Consider the following 23,559-nt stretch of genomic DNA (forward strand, 5'->3'; position numbering starts at 1 on the left):
ATAGAAAAATTTTAGTTTAATTTTTAAAAAAATTGAATTTTGGAGAAGTTACAAATAATTGCAGAAATTCAATTATTTTAAAAAGTAATAAAATTCTTCTTACAAAGTTCAAGTAATATGTTCAAAATTAAAAAAAAATTCTCTTCAAAATTACAATTATCTTTATAAATAACAAAATTATTCTCCTAAATTCAATACTCTTAAATTCAATTACTATTTTAATATAAGAGAATTCAATTATTAAAAAAATTTGTTAATAAAATTGTATTCAAACTTATTTTCATGAATAATAAAAATTTTACAGGAATTCAATTATTGACAAATTTTTTATAAATTTCTTCGCAATAATTCAATTATTTTCATAAATATTAAAATTTTTTTAATCGCATTCCTCGAAAATTGAATTAAAAATTTTTAATTCTTAAAAATTTGATTAAAATTCGTCAGAAGAATTCAATTATTTAAAAATTTGTTGATAAAATTCTTTATAAAAATTAAATTATAAAAAAACATTCAATTATTTAATAAATTGTTTACTTTTGTATTTAAATAATTGAATAATTTTGAAAAGGTTTCAAATTAAAATATTTGAAAATTTAAATTTTCTATACTTTTAACTGGAAATTCTAAGGAATAATGGTTTGAATTTGCAATTTTTGAAAATCACAATTCCTGTGGAAAAATAATAATAATTAAATATTTATTTAAAAAAAGAAGTTATTGAAGTTTTCGCATGATTTTACAATTAAATAAATTCGTAAATAAATGTAACAAAACCTTTTTTTGAGTAAAATTTTTTCTTTTATTTTCTAAAAATTAAAAAATTTTCATTTAAAATTTGCAATTAACAAATAGAATTTATAAATATTTTTTTCCTTTATTTTTGAAAAACTTTAAATTTTATTGAAGCAATAATTGTAATTAAGAAATAGAAATTCTTGTTTATTAATTTCAAAATTTTTAATAAAATTCTTTGCAAGAATTCAATTCTTTTCATAAGTAATAACATTCTTCGTAAGAATTCAATTAATTTTTAAAATAGTAAAATTTTTTGCAAAAATTCAATTACTTTTTAAACAAAATTTAATAAATCGTTCGAAACAATTTAATTATTTTCTTAAATAGTAAAATCTTTGCGAAAATTGAATTATTTTCAAAACGATTTCACGAAAGAATTCTATTTTTTTTCTTAATTCGTTATAAATTTTTTCAAAAGAATGCAATTATTTTCTAAAATTTTAATAAATTCTTCGAAAAAATTCAATTATTTTCTAAAATTTTAATAAATCCTTTGTAACAATTCAATTATATTAATAAATAGTAAAATTCATTGCAAAAATTCAATTATTTTCGAAAAAATGTTACAAAAGAATTCAATTATTTTAAAAATTTTTAATGAAAATTATTAAAATAAAACTCAATTATTAAAAAGAATTCAAAGAAATTCTTCAAAAAGAATTTAATTAAAATTGTCAAAAATTTTAACAAAGTTCTTTACGAGAATTCAATTATTTTTCTAAATAATAAAATTATTCAAAGGAAATCTATTATTATCAAATTTTTTGATATAATTCTTTGCAATAATTAGATGATTTTCAAAAAATTAATTTCAAAGTTGAAAATATTTAAAAAGAAAAATTATTAAAAAAGTTAAAAAACAGAAAAGCAAACAACTAACTTCAAATTGCGAACAGATTACCGGAATACGATTATTAATGTAGATTTTTTATCAAGAATAGTTTCTCGAAATTTGTATGTTTGTGAAAAATACTTAATTTCAAAATTTATTTCTACTTATTCGTTCAAATTTTTTTTTGCTGTCCAATAAGTATATAGTGAACCTAACTGTCATTTTAGGAATGTATAATTTACTTTAAAATTAAATCCCGTGACCCTCCATTTCTCATAAAACTTGACTTTGGAACAAACCACAGACCAGTAAAAATTCCACCCCTAGGACACGATGAAAAAAAAAAGGAAAACAAATCCGCCCTCGCGACACAAGTTGTTCCCTGTCCGGAAGCGTGCGGCAGGATGCAATTAAGTCGCAAATCGGCCGAGGGTTATACCGCATGTTCGACAGGCGCGACTGGGCAACAATAACAAATTGCTAATTCGCGAGAAAGCGTTTATTGGTTTTCCTAACTAACGTCGTTGGAAAATCTGCAGAGATCGATGTGACTTACGACACATTGCCGGTGACTGGTTATTAGATTATTTGTCGTATCGACAGCTCATGCGTTGCTGCTGATGACCATTTCACCCCCCTCCCTCTCAAAATAGGGGTGAAATTCACCCACTCTCAAGGGAGGGGGGGGTGAAATGGGGCTAAAGCTCTGCTGTGTTACGCACCACCTACAAATAGATGTCCATAGTCGGAGAGAGAGACAGAGAGAGAGTGAGGAGGTTGCTGGTTGGTGGAGGAGAACGGGGGGACAAAATGGGAAGAGCGTGATAACGATAACGTACGATCGGCATTAGCTGGCGGCTTGCTGCAGCTGATGGATGCGCTAATTATCAGCAAGCAGGAGTTACAGTGTTCCCAGTTCGCGTCCATATTCACGTTACCTATGTATTTCCGATAAAAGCGATAGTTCTATAACCCGAAAATCGAACCTTGGATTATCGATTCCATTCATCGATATCGGAAGATGATAACTGCTTATGTTCCATCAAATGTATAAGAAAATTTGGTCGAAAATTTTCAAATTTCGAAAAGTTTATCTCAAACTTAAAGATTCTTATTTTATTCAGCTCACTAAATTTTTCTATATTTTAAGGGGAGGGTAAACCTATATTTTCAACTATATGAAGAAAATATTTTAAATATTTTTATTAAATTTTTATTATAGATTACCTTAGACCAAGAAATTTTTAATAATTCAACCGACCACAAAAACTCACTGATTGTCAATTAAAACCATGATTTTTAACTGATTTAAATTAGCAGAGAAACAGAAAAGGAAAATTGTTTAATTTTTGAATATGATTTTGAGACTCTCTCTCTCTCCCTCACGATTTTCCTGGAATAAATCCTGATGACCATTAACTCTGCCGAACCTCTACCACGCGCACGTAAATACATATAGCGTGGCAAAAGTTTAGCTCACTGCAAACCTCCAGGGAGTTTAGTAGCATACAACAATGAAGGGGAGGAAAGAGGGAGAGATTAAACGTGAATCGTACATTTTACATCGAACCAGATTCGATATTCCCTTTTGTAAATGAACTGTTCGAAATCAGTTTATCTTTTACTGATATATGTATGTACATACGCATACATGTGCGTGTTATTGCCAGAATTTGACTTGGAATATGTGAAATGTACACTGTTAGAAATTTCTGTAATTTTACAGCAACTTTACAGTACAAACATACTGTGAATTTACAGTTTTTGCTGTAATAACACATAAATGTAGTAAATTCACAAAAATGTTGTAATTTTTACAGTAAAACCTTACAAATACAGCAAAATTTCATTGTATTTGAATAATTCACAGCAAAAAAAAATTGTACTTTTTATTTACAGTAAATTGTTTGCGAAATCACAGTATAAAACTCAAAGAATTTTACAGATATTCATTTTGTGATTTTAGCTGAGGTTTTTTACATTATAACTATAGCATTGACTGAATTTTAACCTTAAGAATATGATTTTAAGTCCTAAAAGTATAGCTGAATCATTTTTCAAGCTTAAAAATAGTTTCAATAAAAACTATTTTTTAATTATATTGCATTTTAGTATTAGTGAATAATTTTGGACTGAAAAGAAGAATAGAGTATGGTACACATGTTTCTTATATTTGATACTGTAACAAATTTAGTTTATTTTTATTTTTTGTCTTATGCAAAATTTTAATTTAACTTTACTTTAGTTCGGAGATGTATAATTTTAATAAATATAACATTAATTTTTATAATTTGACAAAAAGATAATATTTTATTCCTTATTAATTTGCGATTATTACATTAAATTAATTCATTTTTAACTGTCGATCGAAGAAAAGTCATTCAACATTCATATAATAAATAATTTGATTATTATTTGATTTTTATTATTATTTGATATTATTATAATGACTATTTCGCATATACATAATACTTTGCAAGAGACTTTCATAGCCTCTCTTGGTCGAGCGCGTCTAGGCGCAGCTCCCAAGGTTGATGGCTCCATACAAGATAGACAACACTATATACGACTAAGGGTTCAAATCGTGGCGTCGCATTTCCGTAATAATGATAATAAAATGCTAATAAAACTTTTTTTTTAGTTAATTTACTTTTATTATAACATATCAGAAAACAATATAAACAGTTTTGATTTTTTATGTAAATATTCAAATGATAGAATTTCCGAATTAATAGTAGGGAATATTTTTGAAATACATGGTATACTGTAAATTTACAGCACTTTAGTGAAGTAAAATTACAATATTATTTTGATGGATAATAGTTTCTTGTACTTTTGCTGTAAAATCACAACAGAATTTTCTAACAGTGTATTCTTTACTTTCGGTCATGTTGCATACTTTATGAATATGCAACATGGCATGCAATTCACTAAATTTCTAAATTTTTATATGCATTCAGTGAATTTAGAATTCTATGGAAAGTATTTTTACTATCATGAAACATGTTTTAAAGCATTTTGGTGTTATTTTTAAGTATGAATGAAATTTTACTTTAAATAAAACATCAAAGTCAACGATTTGTAAAAAATCAACTAATTTATAGCGTCTCCAGGGAGAATAGTAAGTAAGTTACTAACTTAGTAACTAACTTAGTAACATAGTTACTAAATTCAATTTTGTTCACAAATTTTTAAAAATTCTCGTCAAAATTTCCATTCTCTTTATAAATAATAAAATCCTTCTCTAATAATCAATTATTTTACAAAATTTTAATCAAATTCTTGTCAAAATTTCAATTATTTTCAAAAGTTTTCTAAAATTCAATGATTTTCAATATCTACTACATATTTCAATAAAATTTTCCAAAAGAATTCCATTATTAAAAAAAAATTTGAATAAAATTCTACGCAAACATTCAATTATTTTCATAAATAATAAAATTTTTTACAGGAATTCAATTATTTACAAAATTTTTTTATAAATTTCTTCGCAATAATTCAATTATTTTCATAAATAATAACTTTTTTACAGGGATTCAATTATTTTTATAAATAATAAAATTCTTTTAGGAATTCAATTATTTTCATAAATAATAAAACTCATTGCAGAATTCAAATTATTTTTAATGTAATTTTAATCGAATTTCTCGAAAAATGTAATTATTCTTAAAAATTTTATTAAAATTCGTCCAAAGAATTTAATGATTTAAAAAATTTGTTGATAACATTTTTTATGAGAATTTAATTTCAAGAAACATGAAATTATTAAATTATTTATTTTTGTATTTAAATAATTGAATTCTCGTAGAAATTACTAATAAAAATGGTTTTAAAAATTAATTTCAGTTAAAATTTTAGATTATAATTAAATATTACAAGCATTATAACGTGGATTTTTAGAAATAATTAAATTTTGAAAAAGTTTCCAATTAAAATCATTGAAATTCTCAATTTTCATATTTTTGACAAACAATTCTGTAGTATTAATTCTTTTTCAAAGTTTAATAGGATTTTTATTGAAATCATTTCAAGTTTTTATTTTTCAATATATATTTAATTGCAGAATTTCCGAATAATTGAAATTTTGTAAAATTGAATTGTAAACGAATGAATTTGAAAATTCTCAAAGAACTTTTTTAAAAATTATTAAAAATAATGGATTTTATTGAAGAATTTTAGTTAAAAACACTAGAAAAAAATTTAATTTTAGAGAAGTTATAAATTATTGCAGAAATTCAATTATTTTCAAGAGTAATAAAATTCTTCTTAAGGATTCAATTATTTTTACTAATAATAAAACTCATCGCAGCGTTTTAATTATTTTTCATACAATTATAATTGAATTCCTTAAAAAAAGTAATTATGTTCATGCAAGTTTTAATAAAATTCGTTAAAAGAATTCAATTACTTAAAAATTTGTTAATAAAATTCTTTATGAGAATTGAATTTTGAGAAACATTCAATTATTCAATAAATTATTTACTTTTGCATTTAAATAATTAAATTCTTGTAGAATCTAATAAAAATTTATTTAAAAATGAATTTCAGTTAAAATTTTAGATTATAATTAAATATTAAAAGCATTATAACGTGGATTTTTAGAAATAATTAAATTTTGAAAAAGTTTCAAACTAAAATCATTGAAATTCTTAATTTTTCATATTTTTGACAAACAATTCTGTAGAATTAATTCTTTTTCAAAGTTTAATAGGATTTTTATTGAAATCATTTCAAGTTTTTATTTTTCAATATATATTTAATTGCAGAATTATCGAATAATTGAAATTTTGTAAAATTTAATTGTAAACGAATGAATTTGAAAATTCTCAAAAGAATTTTTTTAAAAATTATTAAAAATAATGGATTTATTGAAGAACTTTAGTTAAAAACACTAGAAAAAATTTAATTTTAGAGAAGTTACAAATTATTGCAGAAATTCAATTATTTTCAAGAGTAATAAAATTCTTCGTAAGGATTCAATTATTTTTACTAATAATAAAACTGATCGCAGCGTTTCAATTATTTTTCATACAATTATAATTGAATTCCTGAAAAAAAGTAATTATGTTCATGCAAGTTTTAATAAAATTCGTTAAAAGAATTCAATTACTTAAGAATTTGTTAATAAAATTCTTTATGAGAATTGAATTTTGAGAAACATTCAATTATTCAATAAATTATTTACTTTTGCATTTAAATAATTAAATTCTTGTAGAATTTTCTAATAAAAATTTATTTTCATTTCATAAAAATTAATTTCACTTAAAATTTTAGATTATAATTGAATATTAAAAGCAATAAAGCGTGAATTTTTAGAAATAATTGAATTTTGAAATTAATTTTTTTTGAAAAAGTTTAATTGAATTTTGAAATTATTTTTTTTTGAAAAAGTTTAATTGAATTTTCTTTTATATCATATTTGAAGGTTTTATTTTCTAATATGCATTTAATTAAAGAATTTAGAAATAATTGAAATTTCGTGAAATTGAATATTGTAAAAAAATGAATTTGAAAATTGCCAAAGAACTTTTTCGAAAATTATTAAAAATAATTGGATATAAAGTAAAATTGTAGTTAAAAATTTTTGAAAATAATAATTGAATTGAAATAATGAAAATAATTTGGAAGAAGTATAATATTCTTATAATATAAAATAATTATTTTATTACTTTGTCATCTTTAATTATTATAAAATATGAAGAAATCGATGACTCCGAGTCGAAGACTCGGAGTTATCGATATCTTCATGTTTTATAGTTATAAAAAATTTAATGAACTAAAATTTTATTTATTGTAAAAAATAACACCAAAATTAATTATTTTAATCTTTTTTGATGTTAATTTATTTAAAAGAAAATTCATTTTATAAAACATGTTGAACATGTTCAAGTGCAACTGAATATTTTCATGTTTGAAAAATTTTAAGCGCAATTTTCAAAACCAGATGAAAATAGAAAAAAAAGTTGTGATAATAAAAAGTCGTGTCATAAATTAAAACTTGTGTGCCTTAGGATTTTTATTTATTTATTTTTTTCTCTATATTGCGCCTTTCCCGAGACATAAATATTGCAAAACTGCGCGCAATTACTCTCAATAAAAGCATAAAATCCTAAAATACCGTTTTATGTTTTTCAGGTAAGGAAGATATTGCTAAGCCACATTGGACATGGTTGCAAGGTGAGTAGTGCTTTATCGCAAAATAAACCTTGAAATATCTCTTTGTCGAACTCCCGTAATCCGTCGACGGGCACGATATCGTCGAAATCGTTTAATATAAGTTTTAATCCCCTTGACCCTCCCCCTCACTCCGAGTGTTGAATCAAAATTTATTTCTTTCCCTCGTGCCTATTTTTTCATACACGTTGACATTGCAGATGGCCCTCCCCCAATTGTCATTCTGATTTTTCCTCCAATCAGACTTTTGGAATTTTTTGAGAAAAAAAAGAACATTGAGCAAAAATCTTTGAGAAAAGAATCATTTAGAAAAAAACTTTGAGAATAGAATTATTCGGCAAAAAAAAACCTTTGAGAAAAGAATCATTCAGCAAAAAACGCCTTTGAGAATGGAATCATTCAGCAAAAAATCTTTGAAGAAAATGAAGAAAACTGTGAAGAATAAAAAATTCGTTTGGGTGTAGTTTTCATAGAAATTTTTTTTCCTTTCCTGAAAAGATGAAAAAGGCTAACAGCTGTGTTCGTGGTTTTTTTTTTTTTTTTGAAAGGGCGAACTCGATGGCAGGATGATACCTTCGGGGGTGATCGATAAATATTGGCTCTCGGGGGTGAAATAGGGGGTGGGGGTGGAGGACAGTCGTGCTGCGGTTGCCGCCCCCTTTCGTATGCCACACGACGTATGGTAGATATAACCACTTGGTACAGGCAATAGAGAATCGCTCACCAACTGTAATTCCCTGCGACTTCTGATCGATACTCTACTTTTGCCTGATCTAAAAATGGAGGGTTGACACTAAATTTACGAGGGACAGTGCCACCATGTGCATATCATCCCCCTCGCTTATTTCTCTCTCTTTTGTAGAATTTAGAAATAAAACAAAAAGGGAAAATAAAAAAAAAAAATTTATTTTAAACTCGTGATTTATACACGAAAAATATTTTTGTTTTGTATACATTGTTTCAGTAGTTTTTCCTTTTCTAAATTCAACTCAGCTTTTCATTTCTATTTATAATGATAAGAAGAATCAAATTTATTTTTAATAATAAGAAGAATCTAATTTATTTCTCATCTAAATAGGAAGAATATTAATTATTAAAATAATAATGATAACAATAATAATAATTAAAATTAAAATAAATATTTAAAAAAAAAATAATATATAAAAGAATGAATAAAATTTCGAGGTTAACGATCACTTCGAGTCAAAATTTTGACTCGGAGTGATCGTTAACCACAAAATTTTATTTACAATTAAAACTGCCGAGCGATAAAGTAAGAAAATTAATATAAAAAATATTAATTATTTTATTAAGTAAAAGAATAATAATAATAACTACAATAGAAATAAAAGAATCATGCTAACAACTGAGACTGAGAAAAGCGACTCCCCTCCAAACTGAATTTAATTAAACTAATTGAAATAATTATAAAGCAGTCCCCCTCTATAAAAATCGCAAGATTAAAGAATGGCGACAAAAAAATTAATTTTCCGTTAAATTTTAAAAAATATTTTCAATATTTTCTATTTTTGAACCGTGGCCAAAGTATGGGCAAAGTATGAAATTATAAAAATCCAATGAAAAAAATTGAGGTACAAAAATTTAAATAGTTGTCTTGAATGAAATTGTCCCTTTTTTGCGTTCCTCATATTTCAATGACACTGTGAATCGAAAGTATAGATAAACTTAACATTTTAAATTTCTGAAAATAATTAAATTAATAGAGTAATTTAATTGGAATTATATTGAAAAAAATAATTAAATTTTTGTACAGGATTTTATCAAAATTGTTGAAAATAATTGTATTTTTTAGAATAATTTTTTTTTAATTTTATAGAATACTTAATTGAAATTTTTCTGGAAATTTTTTTATTTACGAAAATAATTGAATGTTTCTGAAGAATTTTATTATTTATGTAAATAATTAAAATCCTGCGATTTTAACATTAACTATTTTAATTTTAAATACTGATTTTATAGCCTAAAAAGTAAAAACGTGGCTATTTCACGTTTCATTATTTATTTAGGACATTTTTATTTTGGATTTTTGTATTTTGGACTTTTTTCTTGGATTTTTCGGTCTGGATTTTTTGTCCTGTAATGTTTTTAAAATATAATGTCAAATTATTATGAACTGTGGACAAAATATGGCAAACTAAGGAAAAACGAAAAAGGATTTTTTTTGGAAAAAATAATTTTTTTTACCGGAAAACCCGGGAAATGTCAGTGAATTTTTATCTTGACCGGGAGTTTTGAAATGTTTTGTTAAAAACACTGATTATTTTGTAAGAAAAAATTGAAATATTTATTTTAAGACTTCTTAGTTATATTTCATTAAAAAAGATTGAACGATCTTTTATAAAATAGTTTTATTTTGTCAGGAAATTTTATCAAAAGTACCGGAAGAATATTCAATTTCTAGAATTTCTAAGAAAATTATGAATTTTGTTGTCCAACTTAACAGACTTAAGAGAAAAGAAAATATTAAATTTAATGTTAAATTCTTTCTATTTCTAACAATAATTGAACAAAATACAATTTTAATTAAATTCGTCGATAAAATTTGAAAGAGAAAAAATTTCACATCTTATAAAATAGTGAAAAATAAATCAATTTATGAATTTTTTTGCAATAATGATATTACAAAACAAATTGTAATTAGTAAAAATTTGAACTAATTAGAGCAAAAAGTGATACGAATTTTCTGAAAATGAATTTTTTAATAATAAATAAAGTAAATAAAAATAAATAAAATTATTTTTTCTTCGAAAATAAATTTTTTAAAAAATCGTATTTTCCATTAATATTAATTAGTTTTTCTACAATAATTTATAAGTAACTATTTCTATATTTTAGAATGTTAAATTATTATTACTAATACTAATATAGATTGAATTTCAAAAAGTTCAAAATTAATTTAGAAAAGTTGAAAATAGTAAAAAATTTTAATTAAAAACTCTGAATAAGTTAGTTTTTTGAAATATTTTAGTTAAAATTTCTAGAAAATAATTGAATTGAAATCTTGAAAATAATTTTTAAAAAGTTACAGCCTAGCAATTCTTATAAATTATTCAATTTTAAAAGGATTTGAAATTTGAAATTTTAATGCCTGAGGAAAAATACATAATAGATAATAATTAAATATTTATTTTAAAAAATCTATTTAAGTTCCAAATGATTTTATACAATTAAAGATATTAAAAAAATGTATTACACAAATTTTTTGCACTTTCAATTATTTTTGGAGTAAACTAAAATAATATTTTTAGGGTTTTGGACAAAGTAAAAAATTTGTCTTCAAATCAGGGAAAAATATTTGTCTTCTTTTTATGGTTCGTTATACTTTCCCTATAGTTTCAAAACATTAAAAAAATAGTTATTTTTCTTTCCTTTCTTCGCCATACTTTGCCCATGGTTTAAAAGAAAAATAAAATCAATTTTTTCTTCCCATAGTTTGAAAATATTTAAAAAAAATTCATCTTCCTGTTTCGTCATACTTTGACCATGGATTGAAAATATAAAAAAATTGAGAAATAAGATTCTGTTTATTACAATTGATTTAATAAAAAATTAATTTTCGTTGTCGACAGTTATAATATTGTAGTTAATAATAGTTTAGACGAGCATTGAACGAGGAGAAGCGTCTCCCCACCACTGAGAAATTATGCGAAGGGTGGGGGGACGCTGCAGTTAGTCCGACGTCTTCAACTCGAAGCGCTATAAATTTTATTTTTATTTTAATTTAAAAAAAGGGTAAAAACAAAAATTTAGTCATTAGATAGTCATAACGTGGAGTTAAATTAAAAAAAATACGAATATTGAAATATGTCATCACGATTCTTGCAAAAAACGAGTCCAAATACGAGTAATAAAGAGAGAACATTTTTCTCAACTCTTCTATTTACCTTGGTAAATAGAAAACCCTCGTGTTCATTTTGAAAGGGGGATGAGAGAGAAATGGATTTGGTTAGAATTCGGATGAGGTAAGCGGCTCGAGGAAGCTGGATGCTTCTCGAGGCGTGAAATGGCTGCGTTAACCACTTGCACACCCTCTCACGAGGAAAAGGGCGGACATTTTCTATGGCCCCCTGGCACGAAGGAGAGCGTCCAGAATGTTTGGAGGCAGCGTAATATTCCCCTTCCCCCTCTTTTCATTTCTCTCACTTTTTCCCTCTCTCTCTTTCTCTTGTTAGATTTCTCTCTCTGTCTGTGTGTGTGTGTGTGTGTGTGTGTGTGTGTCTCGAAAAGATCTCAGAGAGGTAAGATAAAAGTTATGCGCTCTGCTATGCGCGAGGGAGTCGTACATCAGCCGTTGGACGTTTGCGGGGTGGAGGGAGGACACAACCCCCTTCATCCCTCGAGTTTCATCCGAAAACCCCGGGCCTCTATATTCGTATCTCGCTATCTTGGAGCCCCAGCCACGTCGTCCGCACTCGGCTCGTCTCTAGATCGTAAATATATTTCTCGATATATCATTGAAGTACCTACATAGAAAATGCCAAAGTAAGCACAGCACACGAGACTACGACGACTGGTCCTTGTGTGCGCGCCACGTAAGGGGCATTTAATATTTGTCTATACATACAATATTGGGCGTGGTGCATTCACTCAAACTAATATTTATTACATCACTGTACTCGTATGTTTGATACTCTTCATGAAATTAATTTTCCCTAAACTAATTTTTTCCCAAAACATTAGTTTGGGGAAAAATTTATTTTTATTTATTTTTTCAGCAAAATTAGAAAGAATGAGAAAAAAGAAATGGGGAATAATTTTTCCCATTTCTCATTCTTTCTAATTTTGATGAAAAAATAAATAAAAAAATACATTTTTTCAGCAAATTTGAAAAGAATTTTTAATTTTCCTGAAAAAATAAATAAAAAATACATTTTTTCAGAAAAATTAGAAAGAATGAGAAAAAAAATTAGAAAAAACAAATGGGGAAAATTAGTTTGGAGGAAAAAGTTTGGAAAAATTAATTTGATGAAAAGTATCAAGATGCGAATTTTTTTCCAGAATTTTACTTTTCTTGGGGAAAATAAAATAAGACAAACTGGTAATAATTCTTGTTAACGCAAAGACCTTGGGGTATTTTTTATGCTTAAGGGCTCGTGAGACCTTCAAAAGTCCACGTTTTTTTAAGTCTCAATGTCGACAATAAAAATTTTCGAGACACACATGTATGTAACGTTAAGTAGTCGAGATCATTGAGTCATAATTTAAAGTTTTTGGATCCAGATGTTTCCTTCGTAATATTCGAAAGGGAGAAGGAAAGACAGAGAGAAAGAGAGATTCGAAAAAGTTTCTTTTTCCGATTGTAATTTAGTTCTTTGAGTTTGGAAATTAAATTAATGCGAAAACTAGTTTCATGGGTTTTTTTGTTTCAAAAATTGCAGTTTCGATTCTTGCAATTCTAAAAATTTCGGTGTCGAATCTCGGAACATTTTTTCTGAGGATAGAAAAACTGAAGGGATTTTAAAAATCTCGCAAATTTAAAGCATTTTCAATTCAAAAAATTTTAGTCTCGAATCTTGCAATTTTAATCCCAACAGTTTTGAATAATGCAAAATTAAAAATAATTACAGATTCGAATCTTGTAATTTTTAAGCTTGCATTGTGGAATTATGCAATTTTAAAGCTTGTAATTTCGTTATTTCCAAATTAAAAGCTTGCAATTTCGATTATTGTAATTTTAAAACTTGTAATTTCGAATTATCCAAATTAAAAGCTTGCAATTTCGATTATTGCAATTCTAAAAACTTCAGTCTTGAATCTTGCAATTTTAATTCCAACAGTTTCAAACATTAGAATTTAAAAAATTGCAGATTCGAGAATTGCAATTTTTAAGCTAGCATCGTGGAATTATGCGCAATTTTAAAGCTTGCAGTTTCTGAATATTACTATTTTAAAGCTTGTAATTTCGAACCTTCCAAGTTCGAAGCTTGCAATTTCGATTATTGCAATTTTAAAGCTAGCAATTTCGAAATTTACCAATTCGAAGCTTGCAATTTCAATTATTGCAATTTTAAAAATTACAGATTCGAATCTTGCAATTTTTGAGCTTGCATTGTGGAATCATGCAATTTTAAACATTTCAATCTCGAATATCTAGTATTTTTTAAGCTTGCATTGTGGAATGTTGCAATTTTTGAAGCTTGCAATTTCAAATATTAAAATTTTAAAGATTGCAATTTTAAATCTCGAAAATTTAAAGCCTGCAGTTTTAAATCTTGTATATTTAAGGCTTACAGTTTCGAATATTGCAAAATAATAGCTTGCAGTTTTGAATCTTGCAAATTTTAAAGCTTGCAAATTCAAATCTTGCAAATTTAAAGCTTTGCAATTTTGAATCTTGCAAATATAAAATCTGCAGTTTTAAATTTTGAATATTTACAACTTGACTTTTCGATTCAATTCTAAAAATTTTAGTCTCTAATCTTACAACTTTAAAGCTTCAAGTTTACAATTTTGCAATTTCAAAGATGACAGATTAAAGTTGCAATTTTAATTATAACAGTTAGGATTTTTGCAGTTCTAAAAATTTCAGTCTCGAATCTTGCATTTTTTAAGCTTGCAGTTTTTAAATATTGCAATTTTAAAGCTCGTAATTTCGAACCTTTCCAAATTCAAAGCTTGCAATTTCGATTATTAAAATTTAAAGAATTACAGATCTTTGCATATTTAAAACTTGCATTTTTTAATCTTTTCAAAATACTTCTGTCGCTAATTTTCGAATTTAAAGCTTGTAGTTTAAAATCTTGTAATTTTTTAATTCCAACAATTTCTAAAATTGCAATTTTAAAATTTACGGATTCGATTCTTGTAATTTTGAAGTTTGCATTGTGGAATCATGCAATTCTAAAAATTTAAATCTCGAATCTTGCAATTTTGAAGCTTGCAGTTTTTGAGTATTGCAATTTTAAAGCTTGTAATTTCGAACTGTCCAGATCAAAAGCTTGCAATTTCGATTATTGCAATTTTTAAAATTGCAGATTCAAATGTTGTAAGTTTAAAGATTGTAGTTTCGAATTAAGAGAAATCTTGCAATTTTAAAGCTTGTAGTTGCGAATATTGCAATATTGTAAAGCTTGTAATTTCCAATCCTGAAAATTAAAAGCTTGCAATTTCAAATCTCGTTTAAATCTTTTATATTTAAAGCTTGCAGTTTTATATATTGCAATTTTGAAAATTATAGTTTTGATTCTTTCAATTTTTAATATAACAGTTTAGAATCTTGAAAATTTACAAATTTCCGTCTTGATTTTTACAGTTTTAAAGCTTGTAATTTCAAATGTTTCAAAATAAAAGATTGCAATTTTGAATATTGCAATTTTAAAGCTTTCAGTTGCGAATAATGCAATTGCAAAGCTTTTAATTTTGAATCTTGCAAATTAAAAACTTGCAATTTCAAATTTCACAGTTTTGTAAATTTCAGTCTCCAATCTTACAATTTTAAGGCTTGTAGTTTCCAAATTTTGGAATTTCAAAGATGACAGATTAAAATTGCAATTTTAAATACAACAGTTAAAAGTCTAGCAATTCTAAAAATTTCAGTCTCGAATCTTGTAATTTTTAAGCTTGCAGTTTTTAAATATTGCGATTTTAAGGCTTTTAATTTCGAATCTTCTAAATTCAAAGCTTGCAATTTCGATTATTGCAATTAGAAAATTACAGATTCGAATCTTTCATATTTAAAACATGCAGTTTTTAATCTTTTCTAAAAAATTCAGTCTCCAATCTTCGAATTCAAATTTTGTAGTATTGAATCGTGCAATTTTAAAGATTGCCGTTTTGTATATTGCAACTTTAAAAATTACAGTTTCGAGTCTTGATAATTTGGAAGCTTGCGGTTTGGAATCTTGCAATTTTTAAAATTTTAGTTTTGAATCTTGAAATTTGAGAGTTGCAATTTCGAAGCTTAAAATTTTAAAGCAATTTTAAAACTTGCAATTCGAAAGCTTGCAGTGCGATTTCAGTCCCCGGAAATTGTATAATTACAAAACAAGAGTGAATTTTCCCCGCAGTCAAAAATTGCATATATTGAACGGTTTTTCCAATTTTTGACTTCCATAAAAATTAGGAATCTGTATGTATCATTGCCGGTAGGACAATCTAAATGGATCGAATGGGTTGAGCATAACCCCAGACGTATTATAAACGCACACATAAACATCCCCCGGCGTTATCAGTTGTCGGACGCCGGGGCGCCGGATATTGTCGCATCCTCCGTTTTACTCTCTCTCTCTCTCTCTCCCATCTCTCTCTACTCTCTCGACAAGAGAAAGAGCAATGGAAAATTTTGCAATGAGAGAAACGAGGAAGAAGTTGCATTTGCGCAGAAATATCTCTTCTACGTGACTTTGAATTTCTTCTAATTTATACAACCAAACCAATATTAAGAAAATGACAAATTTTTTCCCTCCCTTCAATTCCATTTTACTTGATTTCATTACTCTGAGTGGAGCTAATATTTTTAAGTTAAGAATAACATAATTACCTTATAAAGTAAAATGCTCGGGAAAATAAATTTTGTCCGTTTGTTAAAAGAAAAATATTTTTGAATGCCCATATTTTTTTAAGTAGGGCGGAATTTTATTTTCTTTTGAGCATTTTTCGAATTGGCATAATTAAAGTGAAAAAATTTAGGAAAGTAGATTGCACAGGTACCGCAGCAGGTAGCGAGCGAGAAAAGCGGAAATATAAGGAAGATATGTCTCTCGGAAACTTTTTATGACTCTTCCCGACGGCTTCTTCTTCTTCTTCTCGTGAGTTTTACGCCTTCCAACAAAAGAGAGCGGTAGACTTTTATTTTTTTATGGTCGGTCAATATTCATTTTTGCGCAGCTTTAATATTTTGGTCCTTTTTTCCCCTCCTCGAAAGTCAAATAGTTTAAAAAGATTTCCTTCATTATCGAGTTCTTTAAGCATGGTAGTGAAAGTGTCTAAACTAATAGTGGAGTTTTCGACAGAAAAAAAAGAAAAAAAGAAAAGAAAAAAAAACATTTCTAAGGAGAAAGTTTTGGGTCAATATCGAGGATCTCCTTTTTTTCGGGACGCTTCTTTTTATGATAGGTGGGTCGTGAAAAAAATCCAAAGATGCTTCAGTCGCTTGCTGACAATTCGAACAGATACAAGTTATTTTTTTTTGTGAAACGCTGTTCATTTTTAAAACGCGGCGGAATTTTTTTTTAGGAAAAAGTGACGAATTTTTGACCGAAAAAATTTCTAAAAGTACAAAAGTCTCAAAAGTGCGAATTTTTGAAATTGGTCGATAACAAGAATAGGACGAAACTAGAAATAGAATTTTTAAACTGCAATTTGTATACAGAATAAAAAATATTTGTCAAATTTTACAATAAAATAGTTGAGAATTGAATAAACAATAGACTTTACGATAGTAAATGAAATACAAAACTGGAAAAATAAATTTATTTGATTCAAATAATCGTTTACTTGACTGTTATCAATTAAATATTTACTTGAATCAAATATTTTATTTTGATTTTCAAAAATTTATTTGATTCAAATAACCGATTACTTGACTAAAATCAATTAAATATTTACTTGAATCAAATCATTTTTTTTTTATTTTTAAAAATTTATTTGATTCAAATAACCGATTACTTGACTATTATCAATTCAATATTTACTTGAATCAAATATTTTATTTTGATTTTCAAAAATTTATTTGATTCAAAATAAAAAAATTCTTAAAATACTTAAATTATTGGTTCAAATACCATTTAATTGACTCAAAGGAAAAATTATTTGATTCAAGTAAATATTTAATTGATAATAGTCAATTAATCGCTTTTTTGAATCAAATAAACTTTTTTTCAGTGTATCGAAATTCTTAATTTTATGTAAATTAATGTTACACTGCACTGAGAAAACAATATAATATTTGAGTCAAAAATAATTATCTTTGATATACAGTCAACCAAAAATTATCTTTGAATTAAACATAATAATTTTGATTCAATACATAATAAATTTTATTCAATAAAAATAATTTTATTTAATTATAAAATATGTTTAATTCGAAAATATTTTTTTGATTGACTACTTATTTTTGAATTTAAAAAACTTTTGTCTCAGTGTGATGTGAACTCTCTAAATTTGAATTGGGAAAATATTTACTAATTAGAATTAGTAACTGATTTTTTGCTTTTCAATTAGTAAATTGTACTAATAAACTAGTTGAAATTACTATTTATTAGTAAAATTTACTAATTCAAAAGCAAAAAGTCAGTCACTAATTCAAATTAGTAAACATTTTTACTAATTAAAAATTTTAAGAGCAATTTTGTAATTTGATTTTGACTTTGAAAGTAAAAGTTACAGTCAAAGTGAAATTCAGAGTGAAAAAGAAAGTCAAAGTCAAAATCGAATCGAAAGTCAAACTTACAAAATTGAATTCTTAAACACAAGATTTGATAAAGTTTGAAGTAATTTACTAATTAAATAATAATAATAAAAATAATTATAAGTAAAATACTAACGAAAACTAAAAAAATAAGAAATAAACAATTACTAATAATTACTAATAATTTTAAATTGATTTAGAAATAATTTAATAAAATATAGAAACTGTTTTTCCAGTTAACAATTTCTGTAAAAATCGGTTCAGTAATTAAAATCAAATAAAAATAATTTTTTGTCCTTAAATGAAAAAATACTTTTATACAGTTTGAAAAAATACTTTTATAAAGTTTAAAAAAATACTTTTGTAAAGTTTGAAAAAAATACTTTTACAAAATTTGACAACTGTTTTCTATTCAAAACACAAAAATTTCGTAATCACTGATTTTGAGGAATGCCACCGGAAAAATTGCAATTTGTGAATAAAAGAAAATATTTCTGTGTAAATATTTGAAACGCTTTTTCTATTTTTCTTTTATTTCTTTTATTTCTTTTTTTGGTTTTGCTTGAAAATTTAAGAATCAATGTTTGTTTATACTATGAAAGTGAGGATATTTTGGTGTCAGTGCATTTGCATCGGATGGTAAATCATCGCAGTTGCTGAGTTTCTGCTCTGGTTTAAATTACTTTATTGGCCGTATCGACCGCTTTTGTTGAACAAGGTAAACCAAAGCTTTTACCTGAAACCATACTTGTCAAAACAGACCTGTTGCAAAAGTTGTTGCGAGAGTGAGACACACAGAGAGAAAGATCTCTTTTTCGCCCGCAGTCGGAAATTATATACGGCTGCTGGAAAATAACCGTTATTATAGGTATATAGAGAGAATATTTTATATCCTCTCGCAAAGATTCATATAATTTTCTCCCTCTATAGAGATATATTGTTTCATCAAAAATTTCTTCGACCAATGAAGACATTTTAGGAGAAAAAATTTTTTTTTTGGAACATCAATCATGGGTTTGCAAATAAACCCCGAATTTTTATGTTCACATTTGATTGAAAAATTCTTCAAATCTTCTTTCTTTAGAAAATTTTCGATATTTTAAAAAGTACCGTTGAAACAGTTTTTTGAAAAGTATGGTGTCATTCCATTATAATTCGACTAAAGTCGTTATCTAATTTTACAAAAATTATAATACTTTTCGGGAATAATTAAGAATATTAAGAAAATGAAATTAAAAGATATTTAAAAATTTTTATTATTTATCGTAAAATAATCATTTAAAAATTATATGAGGTTCTGAAAACTGTCACTTTTTAAGGGACATTTTTTTAATTAAAATTGATATAACTTTTAGGAAAATAAGCCGATTTTAGTTTTTATATAGTGAATTTTCAAGTATTTTTTGTGTACTTTTCAATTCAAAAACTGTTTTTTCAAAAAATAATTATTTAACCTCTCTTTTTTCAAAAATAAACCTTATTTTTCAATTTTTACAGAAACTACTCTCTAAATCTGAATATGTGAAAATTCACATATTTGTACGTTATAAGTCGTCTTCTCGATCAATAAGTGCATATACACTTATAATAAGTGAAATTTCACTCAGAATAAGTGAAAAATTCACTTATTTATAAGTGTATATGCACTTATTGATCGAGAGGACGACTTATAACGTACAATAAGTGAAATTTCACATATTCAGATTTAGAGAGTACGTCTTTTTTTATTTTTTGTCATTTTTATTAAAGAGCTGAGATTTTTTCCAGTAAATTATGTAAAGCTAAGAAATGGGAAAACAATTCGGGTCTTTAATAAAATATACAAAAAGTGTTTAAACATTTTATTTTATTTTCTTGAAAATCCATTGCTGTCTCATTTTTTTAAAATTTTCATAATTTGTTGGAAAAAATCTCAGCTTTCCACTCAAAATGATAAAAAATTTAAAAAAGAGGTAGTTTTTGTGAAAATTGAAAAATAAGGTTTATTTTTGAAAAAAAGGGAATACAACTTTTGTTTTTTTTAAAAAAACTTTCTAAATTGAAAATTACACAAAAAATGCATGTTGCTGAAAACGGCACAGCTGCAATTGCGATAATTTACACTATAAATTTTTATAAACAGAACAACAATTTATCAGAGTTTTAAGCCATACCCAGTAAATTAAAACTTTTACTTGATTGTTTCACGAGGAATTGCAGATATGAACACTGAATATACACACAGAGCAAAAAAAATTTTTAGAAATTTTTCCTAAAAAAATTTAGTATGCAAATTCCACTAATTATTTGGAAAAATTTCTTTAAGATATTTAGAAAAATTTACGAATAAAAATAATTATCATTATTATGACAAAAATAAATTTAAAGAATTTTTAGAAAATCCCGTTAAAATTATTATCTTTTTTGTAATTTTCCTAAAAATCAGAAAAAATACCAGTATCTTCAGAAAAAATATTTCTGCACCTTTTCCAAAAAATTCTGAAAAATAAGAAAAATAATTACCACTTCTATTTAAGAAAATGTTTTTTCCGAACAGAATTTAGGAAAATTTCCATTTGTTTCTAAAAATTTTCAAACATTTAGGAAAAATCACCCTTTTTTTGGAAAAATAATTTTTCTAAATTCATTTTCGGAAAATTTCCTTTAAAAAAAGTTCAATAAAATTCCCGAATTTTCCAGCAATGTGTAAAAACCTTCTAAAGATAGTGAAAATTTTCAACTTTATTATTTTGAAGAGTAGCTTCGGTTTCAATGTAGCAAAAATTTGCAAAATAAAATTATTTGAACGGTATATTTAAAAATGAGGTAGTATTTAATATTACTTATATTTAATTCTTTCAATTAATTTATAGTAATAAATTAATTCATTCTTAATAAATTCCAATAATTTTTTTACATTCAAGAATATTTTTTTTCGATGCCAAATTATTCCTACAAAGTATTAAATTGTAAAGTATTTGCAAAATATTAAAATTAGTCGGCAATGAATTTAGTCGAAATATACTTTTTTTTCAGTGAACGGAAATTTTTTAAATTTGAAAAAAAGTACAAAATTATTTTTTTTCACAAAAGTATGAAAAACTAAAATTTGAAAAAAACTTTCTGTGGATAATTTTGCAATGATATACAACTGGAAACATAAATCATTGTGGAAATGGAGTTGGTCCTTGTGAGGTATCATTGAAAGTTATATCGAGTAACTTGTGTTGGCAAAACTTTGAGTAAATAGTTTAGAGCTTTCATGTCTGTGTGTCGGAAGTACTTACACATGAAATCAATGTGTAACACACGCGACGTTCAAAATGAAAACTACCACTAAACACGCATATTTGGCAAAAATCCTCGTATCCCAGTGATTTATCCAATGATTAAAAAAGCAACAATTTACAATTCCAGAAAAATTCTACTTTTCTTTTCAAGTTACGAATTTTCTTATAATTTTTTTTTTTTTTGCCCAAGGGATAAAAAATTTTTTACTTTATTTAGTTTCGTCTTATTTTTTTGTATAATTAGACTTGTCCGGGAGTCAACTTTTACGCAATCGCCATCATAGTAGCGAGAGTGGAGCGTCGTTCATTCGAGCGGCAATATTACTGTGCGAGAAAGATATTGCAGGGGTAAGTCGACGTCGAATGGCAGGGCAAAGAGGGGTTGAAAGAGTTAAATTGGGGGGTGGAATGAGGCGGCCAGCGACGGGCAAATAATCGAGTTTAATTGCAAAACCGTCGGCATGATTTAATTACACCCAGCAGCGCTGTTAGCTCTACATATACCTTTCAAAATCGTGAATAAATTTTCCATACCCTCTATATAGCTTTCCAATTTCGAAGTCTCTATTTTTTTTTTATTTTTTTGATTTTATAAAGTGATAAAAATCCTACTTTATGTTTGTTTGTTCCATAAACTATTTGTTTCACCACTTTTTTTGGGGGGGGGGGGAGGATTTAACATTGTTCTTTCAAAAAGTGCTATATATTTTTCGTTATTCGTATTTTTTAAAATTGAATTGATAATTTATTTTCAATTAATTTGGTTTTAATGATTTCATTTAACTATTAACCAAAATAAAAGAAACCTAATCAGGTTTCTTTTATTTTTGTTAATTTAGATCTTTTTTAATTTAATCTTTTGTTTAATTAATTTAGTTCGTAGTTTTATTAATTTTTTCTCTTTAAAGTAGTCGGTAGTTTTATTAATTTTCTCTCTTTAATTCATTTGGTAGTTTCATTAATTTTTTCTCTTTAATTTAGTCGGTAGTTTCATTAATTTTGTCTCTTTAATTCAGTTGGTAGTTTTATTAATTTTTTTTTCTTTAATATAGTAGGTATTTTTATTAACTTCGCCCCTTTAATTCAGTTCCTAGTTTTATTAATTTTCATTAAGTAGTTGTTTTGTTTATTAGTTTCCATGAGTGACCTGGGCTCGAAGAGTATAAGAAGTGGGGGTAGCGGCTCGTGATTGGTGCGCGCTCTTTCTCTCGTTCCGTGAGTGGTCCATCGGCGGAGAGTGGGGAGGCAGCTGCGCGCGCAACTTACAGAAAGTGACAAACGGCGGAAATCGGGAAAAAAAATTCTTTTATCAGAGAAAGAATACGAAATATTTCAACTTTCGTTTCACTTGAGTGAAATACGAAAAAGAAATTTGCGCCTTTCTAGCAAGGCGTGTATCACTCTAAGTAGGAGTCTTGGCAGTCCTTATCTTTTGAGTTTTTTTGTCTGCATGGCAGCACGCAAAGTCACGACCTGCGACAGAAGATTTTGCTTTTGATATGCATACACGCAAACTCACCTGTCGTACCCCCCTTCTCCCCCCCTCTCTCTCTTTCCACTGATCGATAAAATACAAAAACGATTGCACTTTTTTTACTAAAAAAAATTTATATTATTTTTTTCGACAAGTTTTTCTCTTTCGGAAAATATTTGGGTATCCAAATATTTTTTTTTTCAGTAAGAAAAATACCTTTTAATCGAAATTTTACTCCGATATACGGTAATTTTGCCAAAGAGAGAAAGAGAGGGAGTATTCTCGACCAGTGGAATAATTTAGTTTCTGAATTTACGACTCATTGTCTCTTTCGTGGACAATTCTGTGGATCTATAGAATATTAGTATTGTAAGTTTTCAAAATTTGCATTTAATTGTCCTGGTGTAATCTAAGTGCGCTCTTTCGGGTCCTGAATGGCAGTTTTCACTATACTGATTCTGAATTTCAAGTCGGTTTTATTAAAGTATATTTAATATAAATTCTATAGTTGAGCGTATAAACCGTATGAAATAAACGAATTTCGATAAAAAGTGCCTTGTTTCGTTATGGTGGAAAAAAATTATTTAGAAATTATTATCCTTGTAGTATTTATTTTATCGAAAAAATGTGGAAAATCGTATTG

The 23,559-nt window shown here is 26.1% G+C and overlaps 1 protein-coding gene across 3 annotated transcripts in view; it reads left to right on the forward strand.

The window, feature by feature from the left end:
* The window catches only part of LOC122503693 (homeotic protein ultrabithorax-like), a 282,431-nt gene that overhangs the window by 97,289 nt on the left and 161,583 nt on the right, over window positions 1-23,559 (forward strand). For 2 of the 3 annotated variants that reach the window (XM_043614340.1, XM_043614339.1), the window contains exon 2: window positions 7,766-7,807. The exons of the other annotated variant lie outside the window; for it this stretch is intronic. In XM_043614340.1, coding sequence (XP_043470275.1) covers window positions 7,766-7,807 — 42 coding nt within the window. The remainder of the gene's footprint in view (window positions 1-7,765; window positions 7,808-23,559) is intronic. 3 annotated transcript variants of the gene reach the window in all.

The sequence above is a fragment of the Leptopilina heterotoma genome, unplaced genomic scaffold, assembly GCF_015476425.1.
Source record: "Leptopilina heterotoma isolate Lh14 unplaced genomic scaffold, ASM1547642v1 Lhet_268, whole genome shotgun sequence".
NCBI classification, from domain to species: domain Eukaryota; kingdom Metazoa; phylum Arthropoda; class Insecta; order Hymenoptera; family Figitidae; genus Leptopilina; species Leptopilina heterotoma.